This window comes from Montipora foliosa, chromosome 1, assembly GCF_036669935.1.
Source record: "Montipora foliosa isolate CH-2021 chromosome 1, ASM3666993v2, whole genome shotgun sequence".
NCBI lineage: Eukaryota > Metazoa > Cnidaria > Anthozoa > Scleractinia > Acroporidae > Montipora > Montipora foliosa.
Window position 1 is genome coordinate 3,105,731 of NC_090869.1, and position 17,979 is coordinate 3,123,709.

Below are 17,979 nucleotides of genomic sequence, written 5' to 3' on the forward strand. Positions count from 1 at the left end.
GACTTGTCTTCCAGACCTTTTCATTGCGCGCTTAGAGATAAAAAAAGGTCTTCTGCTTCCCCAACTCCAACGCTTTCATCTGAGTCACTTTTGTATTCCTCCACCTGGTTATTAGTAGCACCAGAAGGAGTCGGCGCGAGAATAAAAAGAGGAATGTCACTGTCTGATACGAATGTTATAGACTCCTCTCAGTATGACCTCTGCCACCTCCGCTTGGGTCTCCGTCGTCTCGGGAAAGACAGATAACGATGTGTTGACCTGGTCAGTTGCAAAGCACACTTTTGCAGTGCACACTGCTCGTTTTGCTTACACTGGTGATAAAGCTCCTGTCTTATCGTTTGTCTTACTTCTTACGGTCCTTTGCCTCACTGGGCGGTATAGCTGTCTAGCCAATCCCGCATTGCATCTTCGTCATTTTTTGGGAGTGTTTCAAAAGGTAGTGGAGTCATAAAGTTTAAATCAGCGAGCAACATACCCGCTTGTGGTACACGGTGATATGACGATAAATGGGTACAGTAATTTGCGGCCCATTTACTGACTCCTTTGATAGACTCTTGGGCGTATTGTAGAGCACTGAAAGTCTCGTGCTTAAAATGGGACACGGCATGTAGATTCTCTACTTATGTTGTTCGCAATGTGTGTAAAAATTTCAAATATATTTTCAATAACTTACCGTTCAACTCGGTTTCACAATCAGACGCAATCAGGAAAGTTAATTCTAGATATGATCCAACTACTGCAGCTTCGTGGAAATCGCGTAGTTTTAAACCATCTGGCCGACTTTTGCAAGGCGATACAATTTTACGTCAAAGGAACCTATACCGAACTTTTTTGCCTGATCTTTCGGCCCCAGAAAGTCGATGATTTTCTTGATAAAGTCACTTATGGTAGGTCGATCGCATGAATTGTTAACGCGAACTTTATACAGTTCTATGGGCTTTTCTTTTCCTTTTAAAATACTCACATTTCACGTGCATGTGAGCGGCATAAAACTGCTAAAAACATGCAACGAGCAAAGCCAATCGATTCCAGACAGTTCTGGTCAGCCTTGTTTCCAAGTTCTCTCTTCTTTCCTTCCCTTGGAGCGAGAGAGTCTGGGAAAGAGAATAGTAATAAGAGAGACCCTGGAAACGAAGAGCAAGGGAGTTAAATGTCTCTTAAGACTCGAAATATTTCAAAATACTACCTAAAGTGTCCCACTTTTTATAATTTAAAAAAAATTACCCTTAATGCTCTTAATTTTTATCACGGCTAACGGTTATTTTTTTTTCTTGGTCATTGTCATGCTTAACGGGGGTTAACCCAATTGAGACCCTCCTTTTGTTTGATAGCTACAATAAGTGATACACAAAATATATCATAAAATTGTATTCGCAATGTTTCTGCATGGTATCGCAGCACGGAATTCCGTGTTCATAAGTTAAGGTACAAAAATAAAAAGAACAAGAATAATAATATTGTTGATGATGATAGCAATTGTTACATAATCAAAGCTTGCGTCATAGTCTTGCGCATGCGTAGTTGGTTTCCAAAAAAAGAATAGCACATGTTTGACTGAGTTGTTGTTTTGCTTACATCTTGGACATGAATAAAGAATATCAGGGTTTTCGATAGCTTTTCAAAGTACCGGATTTGATAATGAAAGTGCAGGACAGGACTCTTCATGTCACCGTTGCAATATAACACCGATTGCACGCGCCCCTGGAGAGAATCCTCAAGGAGGCCTGGGTCCCCTTATAAATTACTATAAGTGACACTCAGAAATGCTGTTTACATTCTTGAGATTAGAGGAAAAAAGAGAAACTAAACCTATCGGGTGAATGAAATGGCAACAGATCGATTATTCCGTTCAGTTCGTAAGCAAAATAAAGTAATGTGACTTGTTAGTTTGAAAGATTTATTGCGCGATTGTCTTTTGTCTCTTCAGCCCATGGGTTCCTGAGCAACCAAGTCCCTCCCTCATTTGAAGGATTATTCTTAATTGTCACTTTCTTCCAAGTGAAGTATCATCGTTCATTTTGGACACTGAAAGCTTGATCGGGATCATGAGAAATGAACATATTTTTTTTAAAAGTTGACCCCCAACGTCTGGACTCGCGGAACTCGAACCTGGGAACGTGTGATTATTAACCCCTTCACTTAACAACTAGACTACCACATCACTAACTGCGAGAATGTCATTTTTTATTAATGTCAATAATTTTTTCTTCCAAAATTGACGCTGTAAACGTGTATTAACTCCCGCTAAGAAGCAACCTTACACAGTGAAAAATGTCGGTTACCAAACTTCAAGAGAAAGCTAACCATTTTAAACTCAAGCTTCAGACTTAAACATTATTCAGCAATGATTTTATATATATACTGATTAGCTTTGGTAAATAATCGGCACATTTTCTAGTCAGTTGTTTTTTAATGGTTAAGTGGATAAAAACAGTTCCTTCAAAGTGGGTGCTGCGGGTTCAAATCCTGTCCAGGGGCTGCTTTTACATTTTTTCTTTTAATTTGCTACCACACGTCTTGGGACAGAGTGATCTAAATGGAGGATAATACCGTCATTTAAGGCAAACTGACAATGAGGGATAATCCTTCATTTGAGGAAGATATCATGTTGTGCTGAGACACCCAAGTCCAAAAAGAAAAAAAAAGAAGCCAACTAATTTCTCGAATAAAAGTACCGGACGTGAAATGGTAGACAACCGGACGAAACGTCCAGCCTCCGGCCTCAAACGAAAACACTGGAATATTAATATTAGAACAAAATACATACTTTTACAGTAATGAAGTTTTAAAGAGTCTTTGTTAACAAACCTTAACTTCAGGTCGAAGACAGCGTTTTAACTTGAAGGTTGGCCTAGATATTAAGTTCAGGTTTTTTTTAGTGTACATTTTCGATTCGTTACGCCCTGCAAAATAACATATAGCCGATAAAATCCTTACATATTTGGTGGGTAGCCAGGCATGTTAAAAATAAATGTACATATACAACAACATATCATGAATTTTTGAGTTATTATGAATACTCTAGAGACTTTTGTTACGCTTTGAAAAATTCCTTCGAGGTATGATTTAGTCCTATTACACATCGTGTACATATATCAAAAAGAACCAGTTTTCTCAGGACTGGAGCGAGGAGAGAAAGGTGACGGACGTGCTTTTTGGTCGCTTTGTTAGCAGTTTTATAGATATGTGAATTTTGTGAATTCAGCGCTCTGTCTACTGACAAAATGAGTCAAGAGATCAAGGAAACCGCTTTAAACACCGAAGAAAAGTGTATTCCCCGTAAACGACAGCGAGAAAATACAGGTTCTCAAACGGACGAGGATTGTCTTTCAGGCCATTGCTGCGATGCCTCGGCAAGTATAACTAAATTAGAGGCCAAGATCGATAAGCTATTAGATTTGTTTACGGAAATAGCATCTCTGAAAGTCCGTTTAACAGAGGTAGAAGAAGAAAATAAAGAGCTAAGAAAGGCGGCTGAGTACACGGGAAAGGAACTAACAGATCTAAAAACTTGTGTGGCCAGCATGTGCTCTCAAACAGCGAGTGGTACCGATGAGATCCGTAACCTCAATATGGAGATTCAGCAGTTAAAATGCCGTAACATCAAATTGGAGGCGTACACTAGAAGGGAGAGTATAACGATCTATAACCTCCCGGAAATTGAAGGTGAGACACCACGAGACACGGAAGATTTGGTTCGTTCAATGATGGAGGAGAAAATGAGATTTCCAAGGGAGGATGTGAATGAAATTAGATTTGAACGTGTTCATCGCTTGCCAACCCGGCGTAACCCTCGGAGGTCCACGAATACAAGGCCTGTTATTGCTAAATTTAGCTTTTATCAAGATAAAGAATTCGTTTGGTCTAAAGTTAAAAATCTAAAAGGTTCTAAAATTGGAATTTCGCATGACTACCCTAAAGAAATCGAAGCAATTCATACGAAATTGTACCCTGTGCTAAAAAAGGCGAAGCAAGGAAAACAATCAGCTTTCTTCAAGGTGGATAAATTAGTCATCAACGGTCAAGTGTATAACGGGATTGAAACTGAAAATCTTCCTTACTACGGTTTAATTATGAGTAGCACATAAGCTTTAGTAGATGGAGGGCTGCTGGGTCTAAATGCACGTCAGACAAAAAATTTGTGTATTTATGTTATTTATTTACTTAGGACATTTTTTGGTATTTTCTTATTCTTTGATTACTTATGCATGTAGCATTATAGCTGTTTATAGGCATCGAGCAACACTGCTGAATCTAATTTACTTAGTTTTTTGTACCCTCATTAATACTTCTTTTGTTTATTTGGCTAAATTTGCAGTTCATTGGCAGATACATTTTATTCTTATTATTATTTGTTATTACTGTTTATGTTTTTTTTTTTTTTTTTTTGGCTTCTACTGCAGCTCTCAATTCTGAAATGAACAAAATATTTGATGGCCGAAGTCTTTAAATTAGTATCGCTTAACGTAAAGGGCATAAGCAACTTTAAAAAGAGACGAACAATGTTTACTTTGTGCAGGAAACGTAAAGCTGATATAATTTTTTTGCAAGAAACCCATTCAATAGAAAAAACAGATACTCAATGGAAGAATGAATGGGGTGCAGAGATTATAACAAGCCATGGTAGCTCCAGTGCACGTGGAGTTGCTATCTTGATTAAGAATGGTTTTGATTGCACCATCCATCAAAAGATCCTAGACCCTTTGGGACGCTTCATCATTCTTAAAGCTGATATCAAAGACCAAACATATGTCTTAATTAATGTTTATGCACCAAACAAGGACAAAGACCTCGTATCATTTTTCAATAATTTACTCGCAACGCTACAAAGAGAAAACTTAGATTCAGAAGATAATATCATTATAGGAGGCGATTTCAATTGCCCTTTAAATCCAGAGATTGACAAAAAAGGAGGGATAATTATTCAAAGAAAATCAGCTACTGCCTGCATTGATTGTCTACAAAATCAACTAGATCTGGTTGATATTTGGAGAATTAAAAACCCAGACATAAGAAGTTTTACCTGGAGTCAAAAGTCTCCAAGAATTTTTTGCCGTCTCGATTACTGGTTAATTTCTAATAATTTGAACGATTTAGTGAAATCAAGTGATATAATTCCAGCTATTCGAACAGACCATGCTGCAATTTCGATAGAGATTTCAGAGCTAGAAAATGAGCAGAAAGGTCCCGGGTATTGGAAAATGAACTGTTCCATGTTGAAGGATGAAGAATATGTAAATAATGTTACTGAAATGCTTCCAGTATGGACGGCAGAGGGACAAAAAGAAATTTCGGACAGTCGTATCCTTTGGGATTGGATCAAATATAATATAAGGGCGCACGCTATTAACTTCTCCAAGAAAAAAGCCAAGGAAAGAAATGCAATAGAATTAAGTCTCCAAGATCAGCTTAGAGAGGCAAAGGAAGAATACGAAACTACACCTAGTGTCTCTAACGCAACTCGCTTTAATGCGGCTCAGGAAAAGTTAGAAACTTTCTATGAACAAAAAACCAAAGGAATAATTATACGTGCACGTGCTCGTTGGCATGAGCATGGAGAAAAGAGCACAAAATATTTTTTAAACCTCGAAAAAAGAAATCATATAAAAAAGCATATAAGAAAACTTCACATAAGCGGAGTAATAAAAACAGATCCATTTTGTATATTAAAGGAGCAAGAAAGGTTCTACAAAAACTTGTATAAAAGTAGTACTACTGATCCAGATCTTGCATTTAAAATTGATCCTTTCCTAAACGATTTAAATATACCCGCACTTTCTGAAGACCAGAAAAAATTTTGTGAAGGAAACATTTCAGCAGAAGAATGTTTTCGTCTCCTAGATAGCTTTGACAATAATAAAACTCCTGGTAATGACGGCATTCCTATTGAATTTTATAAGACATTTTGGTCAGTAATTAGCGATAGCTTTATGAACTGCATTAATGAATCCTTTGAAAAAGGTGAGATGTCTAGTTCTCAAAAACAAGCAATCATTACACTAATTGAAAAGAAAGGGAAAGATCGCTCACTTTTAGAAAATTGGCGTCCAATCTCCCTCGTTAATGTAGACACCAAAATAATGACGAAAGCAATTGCATCGAGAATTAAAAATGTCTTGCCCGATATTATTCATCCAAATCAAACAGGATACGTAAAAGATCGGTTTATAGGCGAAACTATACGATCTATTTATGATGTTATGGACTTTACAGTGAAAGAAAACATTCCCGGTTTAATGTTATTTATTGATTTTCAAAAGGCATTCGATAGTGTTGAATGGGAATTTCTTTTTAAATGCTTAGAGGCATTCAATTTTGGTTCAGATTTCCTTCATTGGGTTAAAGTATTCTACAAAAATATACAAAGCTGTATCTTGAATAACGGCAGGACATCAAATTTCTTTACGCTGGAACGAGGAGTTCGGCAGGGAGACCCGTTGTCTCCATATCTGTTCGTAATAGCTTTGGAAACACTGGCTATCGCCATTAGACAGAATTCGGACATCAAAGGAATTTATATCGGAGATGAGCAAGAAACGAAACTTTTACAGTATGCAGACGACACCACAGCGATATTAGCAGATACTAACTCAGCCAAAGTATTATTTGAACTACTGGACCGGTTTCGATGCATTTCCGGTCTTAAGATTAATTGTTCAAAAACTGAGGGTATGTGGATAGGAGTTTTATCAAAACAATGCCCTTTATCAAATTTATTAAACTATTTCATATTAATTGGAAAATTATTTTTGTGGGACTGCAGAAGAAGCCAAACACTTCCTAAAATTCAAGGACTGCAATCGAAACTAAAGATTAAATATGAAACTGAAAAAAAGATCAACAAAAACAACTTCTTTGAAAAGAAATGGGTACTCACTCCAATATAATTGATTAAGTTATTTATTTTTAATATGCATGTATCTATTTATTTTGTTGCTCATTGTTTTTAATGTAAGAATATAAATATAATTAGCATCTGTAATCGTATTATTTTGTAAGCAGTGTATAAATTGGTATTGCAAGTTTAAAAAGTAATCATATTGTTTTTGTAGAGTAAGTATTGCAATTGTATTATTGTAATTAGCACCTGTAATTGTAAGTGCATTGTATTGTACGTAGTGCGTACGCAATTCAATTGTTAAATAGTTTTGATGGTAGTATAATGGATTTTAGTAGTTGTTAATTGTGTAATTTTTGTAAGTTGTGTAAGTAGATGTACCAGTGTTGTAAGTAGTGTGAATCATAATAAAAAGTTATCGATCAAAAAAAAAAAAAAAAAAAAAAAAGAACGCCGTTAGGCATTTGCATTTTTATCTTTGCTGAAGAAGGCAATGGTAGTAGCCGAAACGTCCAGATCAATACATTTTTTAGCCAGTGTCAACTTTTTAATTCCTCTCTACAAAAAAATGCTTTGTTAATGGTTCTGGCCTGAAGCTGTCATGGCAATTCTCATTTGATCTCTTCGAAGCATTGCAATAGTATTGATATTTACCTGCATGGCCGCAAAGCGGCGAGGTAAATATCCACTCATCTTATGGCTTTTACTTCGTGTAGAAGAAGCACATGACCTAACAAAAGCTTTAGGGGTCTTTAGGGATTTAGAATTCTGATTAGGTATTGCTGGTTTTCACTCGCGTGATCAACAGCCATGTTTTTCAACGAAAACAAAAGGAAGCGTTTGCATAATAATAGAGTTAAATTCCCGGGGGATTTGGTCGGGGTACCAAAATGGCCGCCTTTTCTTTGTTTAGGGGCACCAACATGGCGGTCGTGACGTCATGTGAAAGCCGAGAATTGTTTCACGATTTTTGTTCTATTGTTTTACGTCATGTGTGTCTTCTACACGAAGTAAAAGCCCATCTTATCATGCCATTTTAAATGCGCATCTCCGCTTCTCCTGGGCCTAAGTAAAGGTCTTTCCATGAAATTGGAATTACCAAATGCATTGGCTCTTAGAACTCTTCTCAATTACTGAAAATCAACTCCTTACGACAAGCAAATCAAAGCCGGGCATCTGCGCACTGAATAAGCTCCTCTCCTCCACGCGCGTGCAAGTCAGGAATCTTACAAAAAGTAATTATTAGTGGTCTATGAAATTTGTGCATGCGCAGACCAAATGCCGGATAAAAATCTGAGCCGGTAGTGGTACCTCTGGAAGCGTTATCAGAGCGTCGTACCATGACGATGCACCCAGAGCTAATTTCAACCCGCCGATCGCTTATAACGAAGATAACTTTTAGACAGTGGACAGTTGGAGTATCGACGGCTTGAAAGTTTACGGAAGAAACCGTGTATCGTATAATCAATGTTTTATTCACTATGATAATTATTCGATCTGAAATGAACAAAATTACATGACAATTACTGAGATATTTGAATACGCGAAATCTCTAAGCAAATGAACAGAAAAGAATCAAAATAAAAGACTGAACTAAACTTACTTCTGTGGCGGGTTTCTGTAAACTACGAACTCTTGAAACTGAACAACTCGACGGTTTAAAACTGCTGAAACTTGTTGAGTTAAACTACTGAAACTGGTTAGCGACTGACTCATATCCTTTCAAACACGTGCTATTAACTGATCTGAAACTTAAGCCTTAGTCACTAAAATGAATTCTCTTAAAATGTCAATCAAAGCTTTGTGCGTTTCCGGTACTAATTAATCAGTTCTATCGCTGTAACATTTCCTCCGCCCCGATGAAGGAAGCGTTCTTCATCTTACTCAAAGCCTTCGGCTGGTTGCACTACTGCTATCTTCGTGATAGGTCTTGAATATTCGCCAGTTGGTGTTTTTACTTTCACGTTCCTGACTTTTCCGTCCTGTCCTGGGTACACTTTTATTACCCGTCCGGTAATCCATTTTCCTCTCAATGCATTCGAATCTTGCACCATGACAAAGTCGTCAACACAAACGTTACGTCTGTCTACGTTCCACCTCCTCCGTGGTACTAACAAGGGGAACACATCTCTTGTTCACCTTCTCCAGAAGGAGTCCACAATCTGCTGGATGAACTCTACTCTTTTCCTTGGGTTCCTTGTCTCACTGAATGGGCCCTGCGGAACTTGAGAAGACGCTCTACCTAACAGCATATCGTTCGGACATAAATAAGCTCCATCGTCTGGATCATTTGGAACTCGGCCAATCGGACGTTGATTGACTAGGTTAGCAACTTCTAAAAGACACATATACAATTCAAAAGGCGTCAAGGTGTGATTTCCCACTGCTTTCTTTATAGCGGTCTCGCAACTTTTTACAAGAGCCTCTGCGCAGCCATTCTGGTGTGGATTGTAAACTTCCACTGCATTCCTTTATCGGCACAATATTCTCGAAGTGTTGCAATGTCCCATCCTTCAATCATCTTGCGGAGTTCCCTTTGAGCTCCTACCATCTGCGTTCCGTTGTCGCTTATCATCTTAGCGGGGTAACCTCTGATGGAAAAAAATCTTCGAAGCGTTTGAATGAATTCCATGGTAGAACAGTCAGTAGCTATTTCTGGATGGACGGCTCTGGTGTTGAGGTATGTGAAAATAACTCCCTAGTACTTCGCCGTTTTGTTTCTTCCAATTTTTACCGTGAAGGGACCGAAATAATCGCACCACGTATAATGAAATGGCGGGGTGTCTGGTGCCGTTCGGTGTGGAGGTAGGTCGGCCATGATCTGCGTTTCTGTCTTCGGTTCCATTTCTCTGCAAAAAACACACTTGTACTTGACTGCTTTTGCAAGGTCGTGACCTCGCACTATCCAATAGTTTGTTCTCGTTTTAGCTACTGTTGTCGCTACCCCGGGATGTCCGCACCGATGAGCTTCTTCTATGATAAGACGTGATACGATGTGGTCATGAGGTAACAATACTGGGTGTTTGTTTCATAGGATACGATCGCCTTGTCGACGCGTCCTCCAACTCGGATAATGCCTTCGTCATCTCCAAAGGGACTTAGCATCTTGAACTCGTTGTTCACCAGGCGGTTCTGTAGGCTTCTCTGTGCGTGTCTGATAACATGTTTTCTGCCTTCCTCTAACTCTTGAGCAGATAGCGGTCCTTGACACATTTGGGACTCGTTAGTTTGCTTTATCTTGGCTAAAAACTTTCTCTTCATCCTGAGTACCCATGTCATCACGCGAACTAGTTTCTTCCAACTGGAAAATCTATTGCTGTCAACTATAGTTGGCGAGAATGCCACAGCTCCTACATTCAACGTCTTCCTACATTCCTTCTCTACTTCTTCTTGGTACGGCTCTGGTTCGCTCTGGGGCCACTGTTCTTTAGGCAGGCGTAAAAAATCTGGTCCGGACTGCCATCTTCCTGACAACTCCGTAACCACTATACCACGCGAGACATCATCTGCTACGTTGTGTCGGCTTGGGATATGCTTCCACTGTGCTGGGTCGGTTTGACTTTGAATTTCTCCTATTCTGCTAGAGACAAACGGTTTGTAACGCCTGATCTTGCCACGAACCCATGCTAACACGATGGCACTGTCGGTAAAGATGACGGTTTCTTTGAACTGGAAACGAGACTCTTCCTTGATTGTGGCTTGTAATCTGGAAGCTAATACAGCAGCTTGTAGCTCAAGCCGCGGGATTGTGATGTGTTTGAGGGGAGCTACTCTTGACTCGGCTGCTATGAATCTGATGTCAAATTCACCCTTCTCTACTGCCCATCTGATGTAAGCACATGCGCCAAATGCGTCTTGAGATGCGTCTGCAAAGATACAAAGTGTCCGTTGGGAATCTGCGGGTTCCGGTGGGGATAAACTTCTTGGAAAGGAAACTTCATTAAGCTCTTTCATTTCCTTGAAAAGACTGAGCCACTTCTCTTGCACTGCTGAAGGGAGGTCTTGGTCCCACTCATATCCTTGCTGCCATAGCTCTTGAAAGCCAATCTTAGCTCGTATCAGAAAAGCTGCTGCGAAGCCAACAGGATCATAGATTCTTCCTATTTGACTGAGGATACTTCTCTATGTCCATTCGCTTGAGTTCAGGCAGTCTATGGTTTCAGATTTCACTTTGAACTTAAAGGAATCTTCGGTAGAGTTCCACACAATGCCTAAGACCTTATCTTCTCCTGATCCATTAAGAACGTTCACTTCTTCATTCTGTTTATCGCCAGTGTCCTTTAAATCTCTATTTGATTGCCATTCTTTAATGCTAAAACCACCTTTGGCTAACACCTCATAAATTTCCGTCATCAGCTGCCGGGCTTCTGACACAGTTTGCACTGAGTCCAGAATGTCGTCCATGTAGCTGTTTTCTTTCAGTGTCTTTGCTGCACTCGAACTGTCATTTTCTCCTTCTGCTGCTGTTTTTCTCAAAGCTATCTGTGCCATAGCTGGCGCTGGTTTGTCACCAAACATCAAGACGGTCTTCACGTAGGTGTCCGGCTTTCGATCTATCTCCATACTCCCCCACAGGAATCGATGTACGTGCTGGTCTTCCTCTGGTATCAGAATTCTGTGGTACATCTTGAATATGTCACCACTGATGGCTACTTGATTTTCTCTAAAGCGCAGAACGACCCCAAAAATACTGTTTAACAGGTCCGGTCCTTTTAACCAATAGTCGTTCAGTCGGTGGCCTTGATATACCGAGGACGAATTGAAGACAGTTCTTATAGGCGTGCTCTTTTTATCTGGTCTCAAAACCTCGTGATGAGAGATGTAATGCATAGGACCAGTGTATGCTGCCAATTCCGCGTCTGTTAACTTTCTGGAAACCTTCATTACTTCCATCTCTTGCATCTGCTCGTTATATGCTTTAGCGTTCGCTTGGTTCTTCATTAATCGGCGCTCTGTTGTTTCTAACTTTTTCATAGCTTGTGACCTGTTATTGGGGAGAAACTTGGGATCCGTTTTCCACGGATAGGGAATCATCCATTGATTTCCCACTTTCTTGCAGGAGTTTTGTATCATTCTTGTTTCTTCTCGTTCTGACTGGGTTAACTTATCCGCTGAGCAGACACAGGGTTTCACTGCTACTCCCATGGATTCTGTGGACCAAAATTCTGACAGATCAACAGGAACGGTGTAGCTGACGAGAAATATTCTACTTGTTTCTTGATTTTTGCTGGTTGTTGCCCCAAATACCACCCATCCAAGCGGTGAATTCCTGGCCACCAGATGTTCTGATTGTCTCGTCTCGCCAGTGTGCATTTGGGCGTGGTCTATACCAATAAGTAGGTCCACTGGACCTGAGCCTCGATAAATCTTCTCTTTCGTCAGAAGTGACATTTTTGCAGCATCCTCCTTCGAAATTCCAGCAATGTCATCGCTTATTCGGGGAATCCCAATTGCCTTCACAACGAAACTTCTCCCGTTAACTAGAGAGGTTAGTTGGACCTTGAACTCTTTTGTCTTCATTTGCTCCTCTTCTCCGCCTATTTTGGTTATGGTAATTGAAACGTTCTTCCCGTCTAGTCCAAGACTCTCTGCTGTCTCCATACGAATCAGACTTAGTTGAGCTCCACAGTCGACAAGGACATTTCCACGCTTATATAATACCTGCCCTCCTATTTCTGCTGAAATAATCGGTAGTAATGCATCTTGACTATCCAGGACTGAGGAGATGCTTACTCTGACGTCTGCATTCTTGTGCAGCAGAGGATGATGGTAGTATTTGCATTGCTTGCCGTTCACCGTTTCTGTACATTGTGTTCGTCTGCTACAGGTGGACATTCTATGTTCTCTACCTGCTCTTTTAAGGCAGCTAAAACAGGCGTGGTTCTCCTTGGCGGCATTTAAACGCTCATCTTGACTTAACGCAGCAAATTTCAGGCACTGATCTGGCCAGTGAGTTGAACTTTTACACAGCCAACATTTAAAGGTTGATACTTTGTTTATTTCTTTATTTCCTTTAGTTAGTTAATTAACTGCGTGATGAGTACTACTTGTCCTGAGGGGCGCGGTGGCTCGCATACGCGACTTCATTTCAGTGGTCATCCACGTCATCAGATGATGCAGAGTCGCCGGCTCGCCGTTCTTTTCTAGATCTCTCGACCAGACTTTTCTGTCATCGGCACACATTTTCTTTTCAATTAATGACAACATGTGACTGTTATCCATGTCACCTGGAACTCCAATCTCTTTCAACGTGTTGTAACATCGTTTTACAAGGTGGACTAAGTCGCAAAATCGAGCAAAATCGCCGTCTCGAAGTGGCTTAAACTTAACTACATCTTGTATGATGGTGTCAGAGACAACTCTAAGATCGCCATAAATTGAGTCCAGATATTCCCATGCTGCGGTGTAATCTGTCCCTATTCCCTTAATTAACTCAAGCGGTTTGCCTTGGAGACACGTGCGCAGAAAAGTGATCGCATCGCGAGTGCTGTACTTCGATTCAATCGCGTGTTTAAAGTCTGCCTTAAATATTGCATACTCTCTAACGTCTCAGGAGAATTTAGGCATCTTTGGTTTCTCCATTTTAAAGCCACACGAATCACCAGCGGTAGTTTGATTATTTTCTTGATTATTCACAACTGAGGTGTTACTAGCGGAAGTGTTAATACTTTGGTTTCCACCCGACTGCATTCCTGTGGTTTTGTGGTGGACTTGCTGAACCAGGATAACTTTCAACAACATCGTTTAAAATATCATCTTTCGTACTAACTGAAATACTCTTTACTGTTTCTGTTTCATCAATGTACTCTTTTGCCTCAACTTCTACTCTCATAAACATTTCTTGACACTCTTCGAACCACATTTCCTCTTTCTCAAATTCTTCATCATCTTCAATCAATTTTGTTAATTTTTCATTCTTCTGAGTGAGCTTCTCGTATGCCTCCTGAACTTTAGCAAGTGACTCTCTTACCTCGGTAGCTGGACGTTTGCTTTCGATTGTGTGTCGAAGGGATTTTCCAGCCCTGGTTAGCGCTGCTTTTCCATTTCGGCGGGTGACCTTTGCCTCTTTAAGAGCTTCTGACATGTCGAACTCCTCGTGACCTCCAGGTTAGCGGAGAAATCGAATGAAGTGGACAGTTGGAGTATCGACGGCTTGAAAGTTTACGGAAGAAACCGTGTATCGTATAATCAATGTTTTATTCACTATGATAATTATTCGATCTGAAATGAACAAAATTACATAACAATTACTGAGATATTTGAATACGCGAAATCTCTAAGCGAATGAACAGAAGAAACAAACAAAATAGAAGACTGAACTAAACTTACTTCTGTGGCGGGTTTCCGTAAACCACGAACTCTTGAAACTGAACAACTCGACGGTTTAAAACTGCTGAAACTGGTTGACTTAAACTACTGAAACTGGTTAGCGACTGACTCATATCCTTTCAAACACGTGCTATTAACTGATCTGAAACTTAAGCCTTAGTCACTAAAATGAATTCTCTTAAAATGTCAATCAAAGCTTTGTGCGTTTCCGGTACTAATTAATTAGTTCTATCGTTGTAACAGACAGGGAGGGGACAAATGTCGGTCCCTAAACCATATGTGAGAGATCCCTGTCTTACCGGCGTATCTCCCTCCCTTCTGACCAGTTGAGAGGTCAACAACGACAACGATAACGACAACGACAACACAACATTTATTGAAAATTAGAAATAAATAATTACATTTCTTTCCCCTCGCAAATAGCTTATAAACTAATCGAGGCGGGGAGAACTGAGGACATACTACAAGTTCAAGGTTATCTATAGATGGACTAAATAACAGTAAAGACATTACTATACAGTTACACAGTAAATAGAATGAACTAACCTAAAACAAAACAAGTACATTAAGATTATGACAAGAGGCTAACTTAAAGTATTAAATAGCTTAATAAGACGGGAGACTTCGACATAATCACCTTCTGACCGCAAGAAATTTAGTAATACTTCCTTTATCTTTTTACGAAAGAACGAGCGTTTAAGTAGTTTAATCGAGTAAGGAATAGAGTTCCAAATTTGGGCACCAATTCTCGAGAAAAAGGAATACATTTTATTAGTTCTAGAGAACTTAAAATAAAACGAGTCGCTAGAGACAGATCTAGTTCTGTAATTGTGAATCTGACTTGTTTTAACAAACTGATTGAGTATACTAGCTGGTGCTGACTGTATGTTTATATCATACAGTAAATAGCTACAATCTCTAAAAAATAGGCTAGGTAGGGGAAGGCAATTTGATTTGAGAAAGAAGGGTACGGTGTGTTCTTTAGACTTTCAGAAGTAAATAAGACGTAAGGCCCGTTTTTGTAAAGTTACAATCTTTCTTTGAAATGTCAAGGGACAATTACCCCAAGCACAAATATCATAAGTTAAGTAAGGGACAATTAATGAGTTGTACACTGAAAGTAAAACACGACGCGGGACATAATGTCGAATCTTGGCTATAATTCCTATCGACTTGCTGATTTTGTGGCAGATAGATTCTATGTGATATTTCCATGAAAGATTTGAATCAATCATCAAGCCAAGATATTTTACATAATCTTTCATTTCAAGGTTTGCATAGGTGTTAGTTACGGAGTCAAGAATTCTAATCCTAGGTGTGAAGGGCATATTCTTTTGCCGGGGACGAAAGATGACAAAGTTTGATTTCTTTATGTTTAGAGACAGTTTGTTGGCTTTAAGCCATTCGTTGACGTTGCCAAGCTCGCGATTAACAAGAGACTCGAGTTCCTTTAAGTTGTTATTTGAAAGTATTATACTGGTGTCGTCAGCGAATAGATAAAAGGAAAATAACGAAGAGGACTTGTAAATATCATTGATGTACAGAAGGAACAAGAGTGGTCGGAGGACTGAGCCTTGTGGCACGCCGCACAAGGTCGTCTCAGCCTCAGACACAACATTGTTAACTTCCGTGTTTTGCTTTCGATCAGTTAGATATGATCTGAACCAGGAGTTAATTACACCTCTAACACCATAATTTTCGAGTTTAGCTAACAAAATCTCATGATTAACAGTGTCAAAAGCTTTCTTGAGATCGATGAAAACACCGCACGAAAATTTACCGTTGTCCATATTTTGGAGAATTGTGTTAACAATATCAAGTATAGCATGCTGAGTACCGTGTTTACTACGAAAACCATATTGCTGATCATAGAGAATGTGGCAATCTTTGACAAACTAGGTAAGTCTGGAGTACATAAGTTTTTCCAAAATCCTGCTATAAATCGAGAGCAGTGAAACTCGATAGTTTTCGGGCATTGAGTCATCTTCGTCCTTAAATATCGGGATAATCTTAGCACGTTTTAATTTAGATGGAAAAATCCCTGAGCAAATAGACTGATTAAAAATCGTGGCAAGAGGTACAGATATGACACTTTTTGTCAATTTTAACAACCTAACCGGAGATGAGTAAAGACCATGGGCCTTGTTATCTTGTAAAATTGAAATTTCAAAGTTAATATCTTCCGGAATAATAGGATCAAAGAAGAAAGTGCGATTAAGTGGTGAATCTAGATAATCAAAGAATGTATTTAAAGTCTGAGGAATTTTAGAAGCCAATTTCCTCCCAACAGTGGCGAAATATTTGTTAAGAATATTGCTTATTTCCTTCGGGTCACTAGTTGGAGCATCATTCGGATTTGGTCGAATAAAGTTAGTTGGATTATGCTTATTTTTCTTTTTATAGCTTCCAATTAGTTCGTTAATTCCTTTCCAAGTTTGGCGCATATTACTTATGTTGAGATCAAAGAAACGTTGATAATAGTTCGCTTTACTTAATCTCGTAAGGGAGGTGATGTTATTTCCGTAAAATTTGTATTTGTCCCAATCTGAGGTATACAAGAGGGCATTCTTTACCCTGATTGATTTTCTTAAACCCGCCGTCAGCCATGGTTTAGCAAGGAATTTTTGTTTACGATTGGATATACTTCTTAAAGGGGCGTGTTTATTAATTGGTCGCTTAATTATAAGTCATATATTATGAGTCATATATATTTGACATTATCAGTCATTTGTCTTCCGTATGGAACGTAGAGATGCGTACTTGCACGAAATACACGACTGTATTTAAGTATTGTGTTTGCCGGACTATGAAAGTTCTTTTTAAATTCTTAAACAACTTTTTTTATCAACATATTTATTTATCATAGGTTATAAAATGTGGTTGTCCTTCCGAGAACACGTTTTAGGACAATGCGTTAGCTTCAATGAAACCCATTTTATAAGAGTGAATCCACGAGAGCACGAGGCATGGCTGCTACATGCCATCTCACCAATTTTCATGAAATTTTGCCAGTTTAAACCGGGTCTACGTATACCCCAAAACTAAAAAGACAAACTGGTTTGTGTTTTGGATTTGATTGCAATATATTTGGGTTTACAGACACTGACCTTATTTGCTTACGAAGCCCGATTTTGTCACATTTTGGATGTTTTCCGGGCATGTTCTCTCCAAAACGAAGTCGGTGACCCCCCATTTTTTTTATATTTCTGACGTAACTAACTCATCATCTTACAGTGGTAAAAGTTGCAGAAAAAAATCAATGTTGAAAAATTTTGGCGCGAACGCCCTTAATAGCTTTCTCATTTGTGTGTAAAGGGGAGAGCACATACACAAGTTGGGAAGCTACTAGGCTCTTTAGGACTGTAATTTTTCCAATTAGGGTAAGTCTGCGATATTTCCAGCAGCTTAAAACGTTTCTAACCTTATCCAGTTTTTCGTTATAATTCAAGGTTACCGTTGCTTCTGGATCACTTGAGAACCAGACGCCTAAAGCTTTAACTTTATATTTAGGCCATTTAAAATTTCTTCCAGGAGTTAATATTCCATCATTCCCACTGTTTACTCCAATCCAAAAGGCTTCCGTTTTTTTATCATTAACTTTTAAACCAGACACTTCATAAAAATCATCCAGCATTTTGAGAGAGGCCCTTAAAGATTCCTTTGTACCGTCAAGTATGAGTGTTGTATCGTCTGCATACTGGCTTAATTTGATTTTTCTACTGTTCACGAAGATACCTTTAATACTTTTATTTTCCCGAATTGCCTTGGCTAGCACTTCAACTGACAAAACAAACAAATAAGGTGAGAGAGGA

The 17,979-nt window shown here is 39.1% G+C and overlaps 3 protein-coding genes across 3 annotated transcripts in view; all 3 read right to left on the minus strand.

Moving 5' to 3' along the window:
• LOC137995496 (DNA ligase 1-like) overlaps positions 1-17,979 on the minus strand; it is a 461,965-nt gene that overhangs the window by 360,971 nt on the left and 83,015 nt on the right. The window lies entirely within an intron of this gene.
• LOC138008348 (uncharacterized) lies at positions 9,812-10,792 on the minus strand. Its single transcript, XM_068855665.1, has one exon. The coding sequence runs from the start codon at positions 10,790-10,792 to the stop codon at positions 9,812-9,814; it is 981 nt and encodes a 326-aa protein (XP_068711766.1).
• On the minus strand, positions 10,961-12,673 carry LOC138008359 (uncharacterized). Its single transcript, XM_068855674.1, has one exon. It carries the CDS (start codon positions 12,671-12,673, stop codon positions 10,961-10,963), a length of 1,713 nt encoding a protein of 570 aa, XP_068711775.1.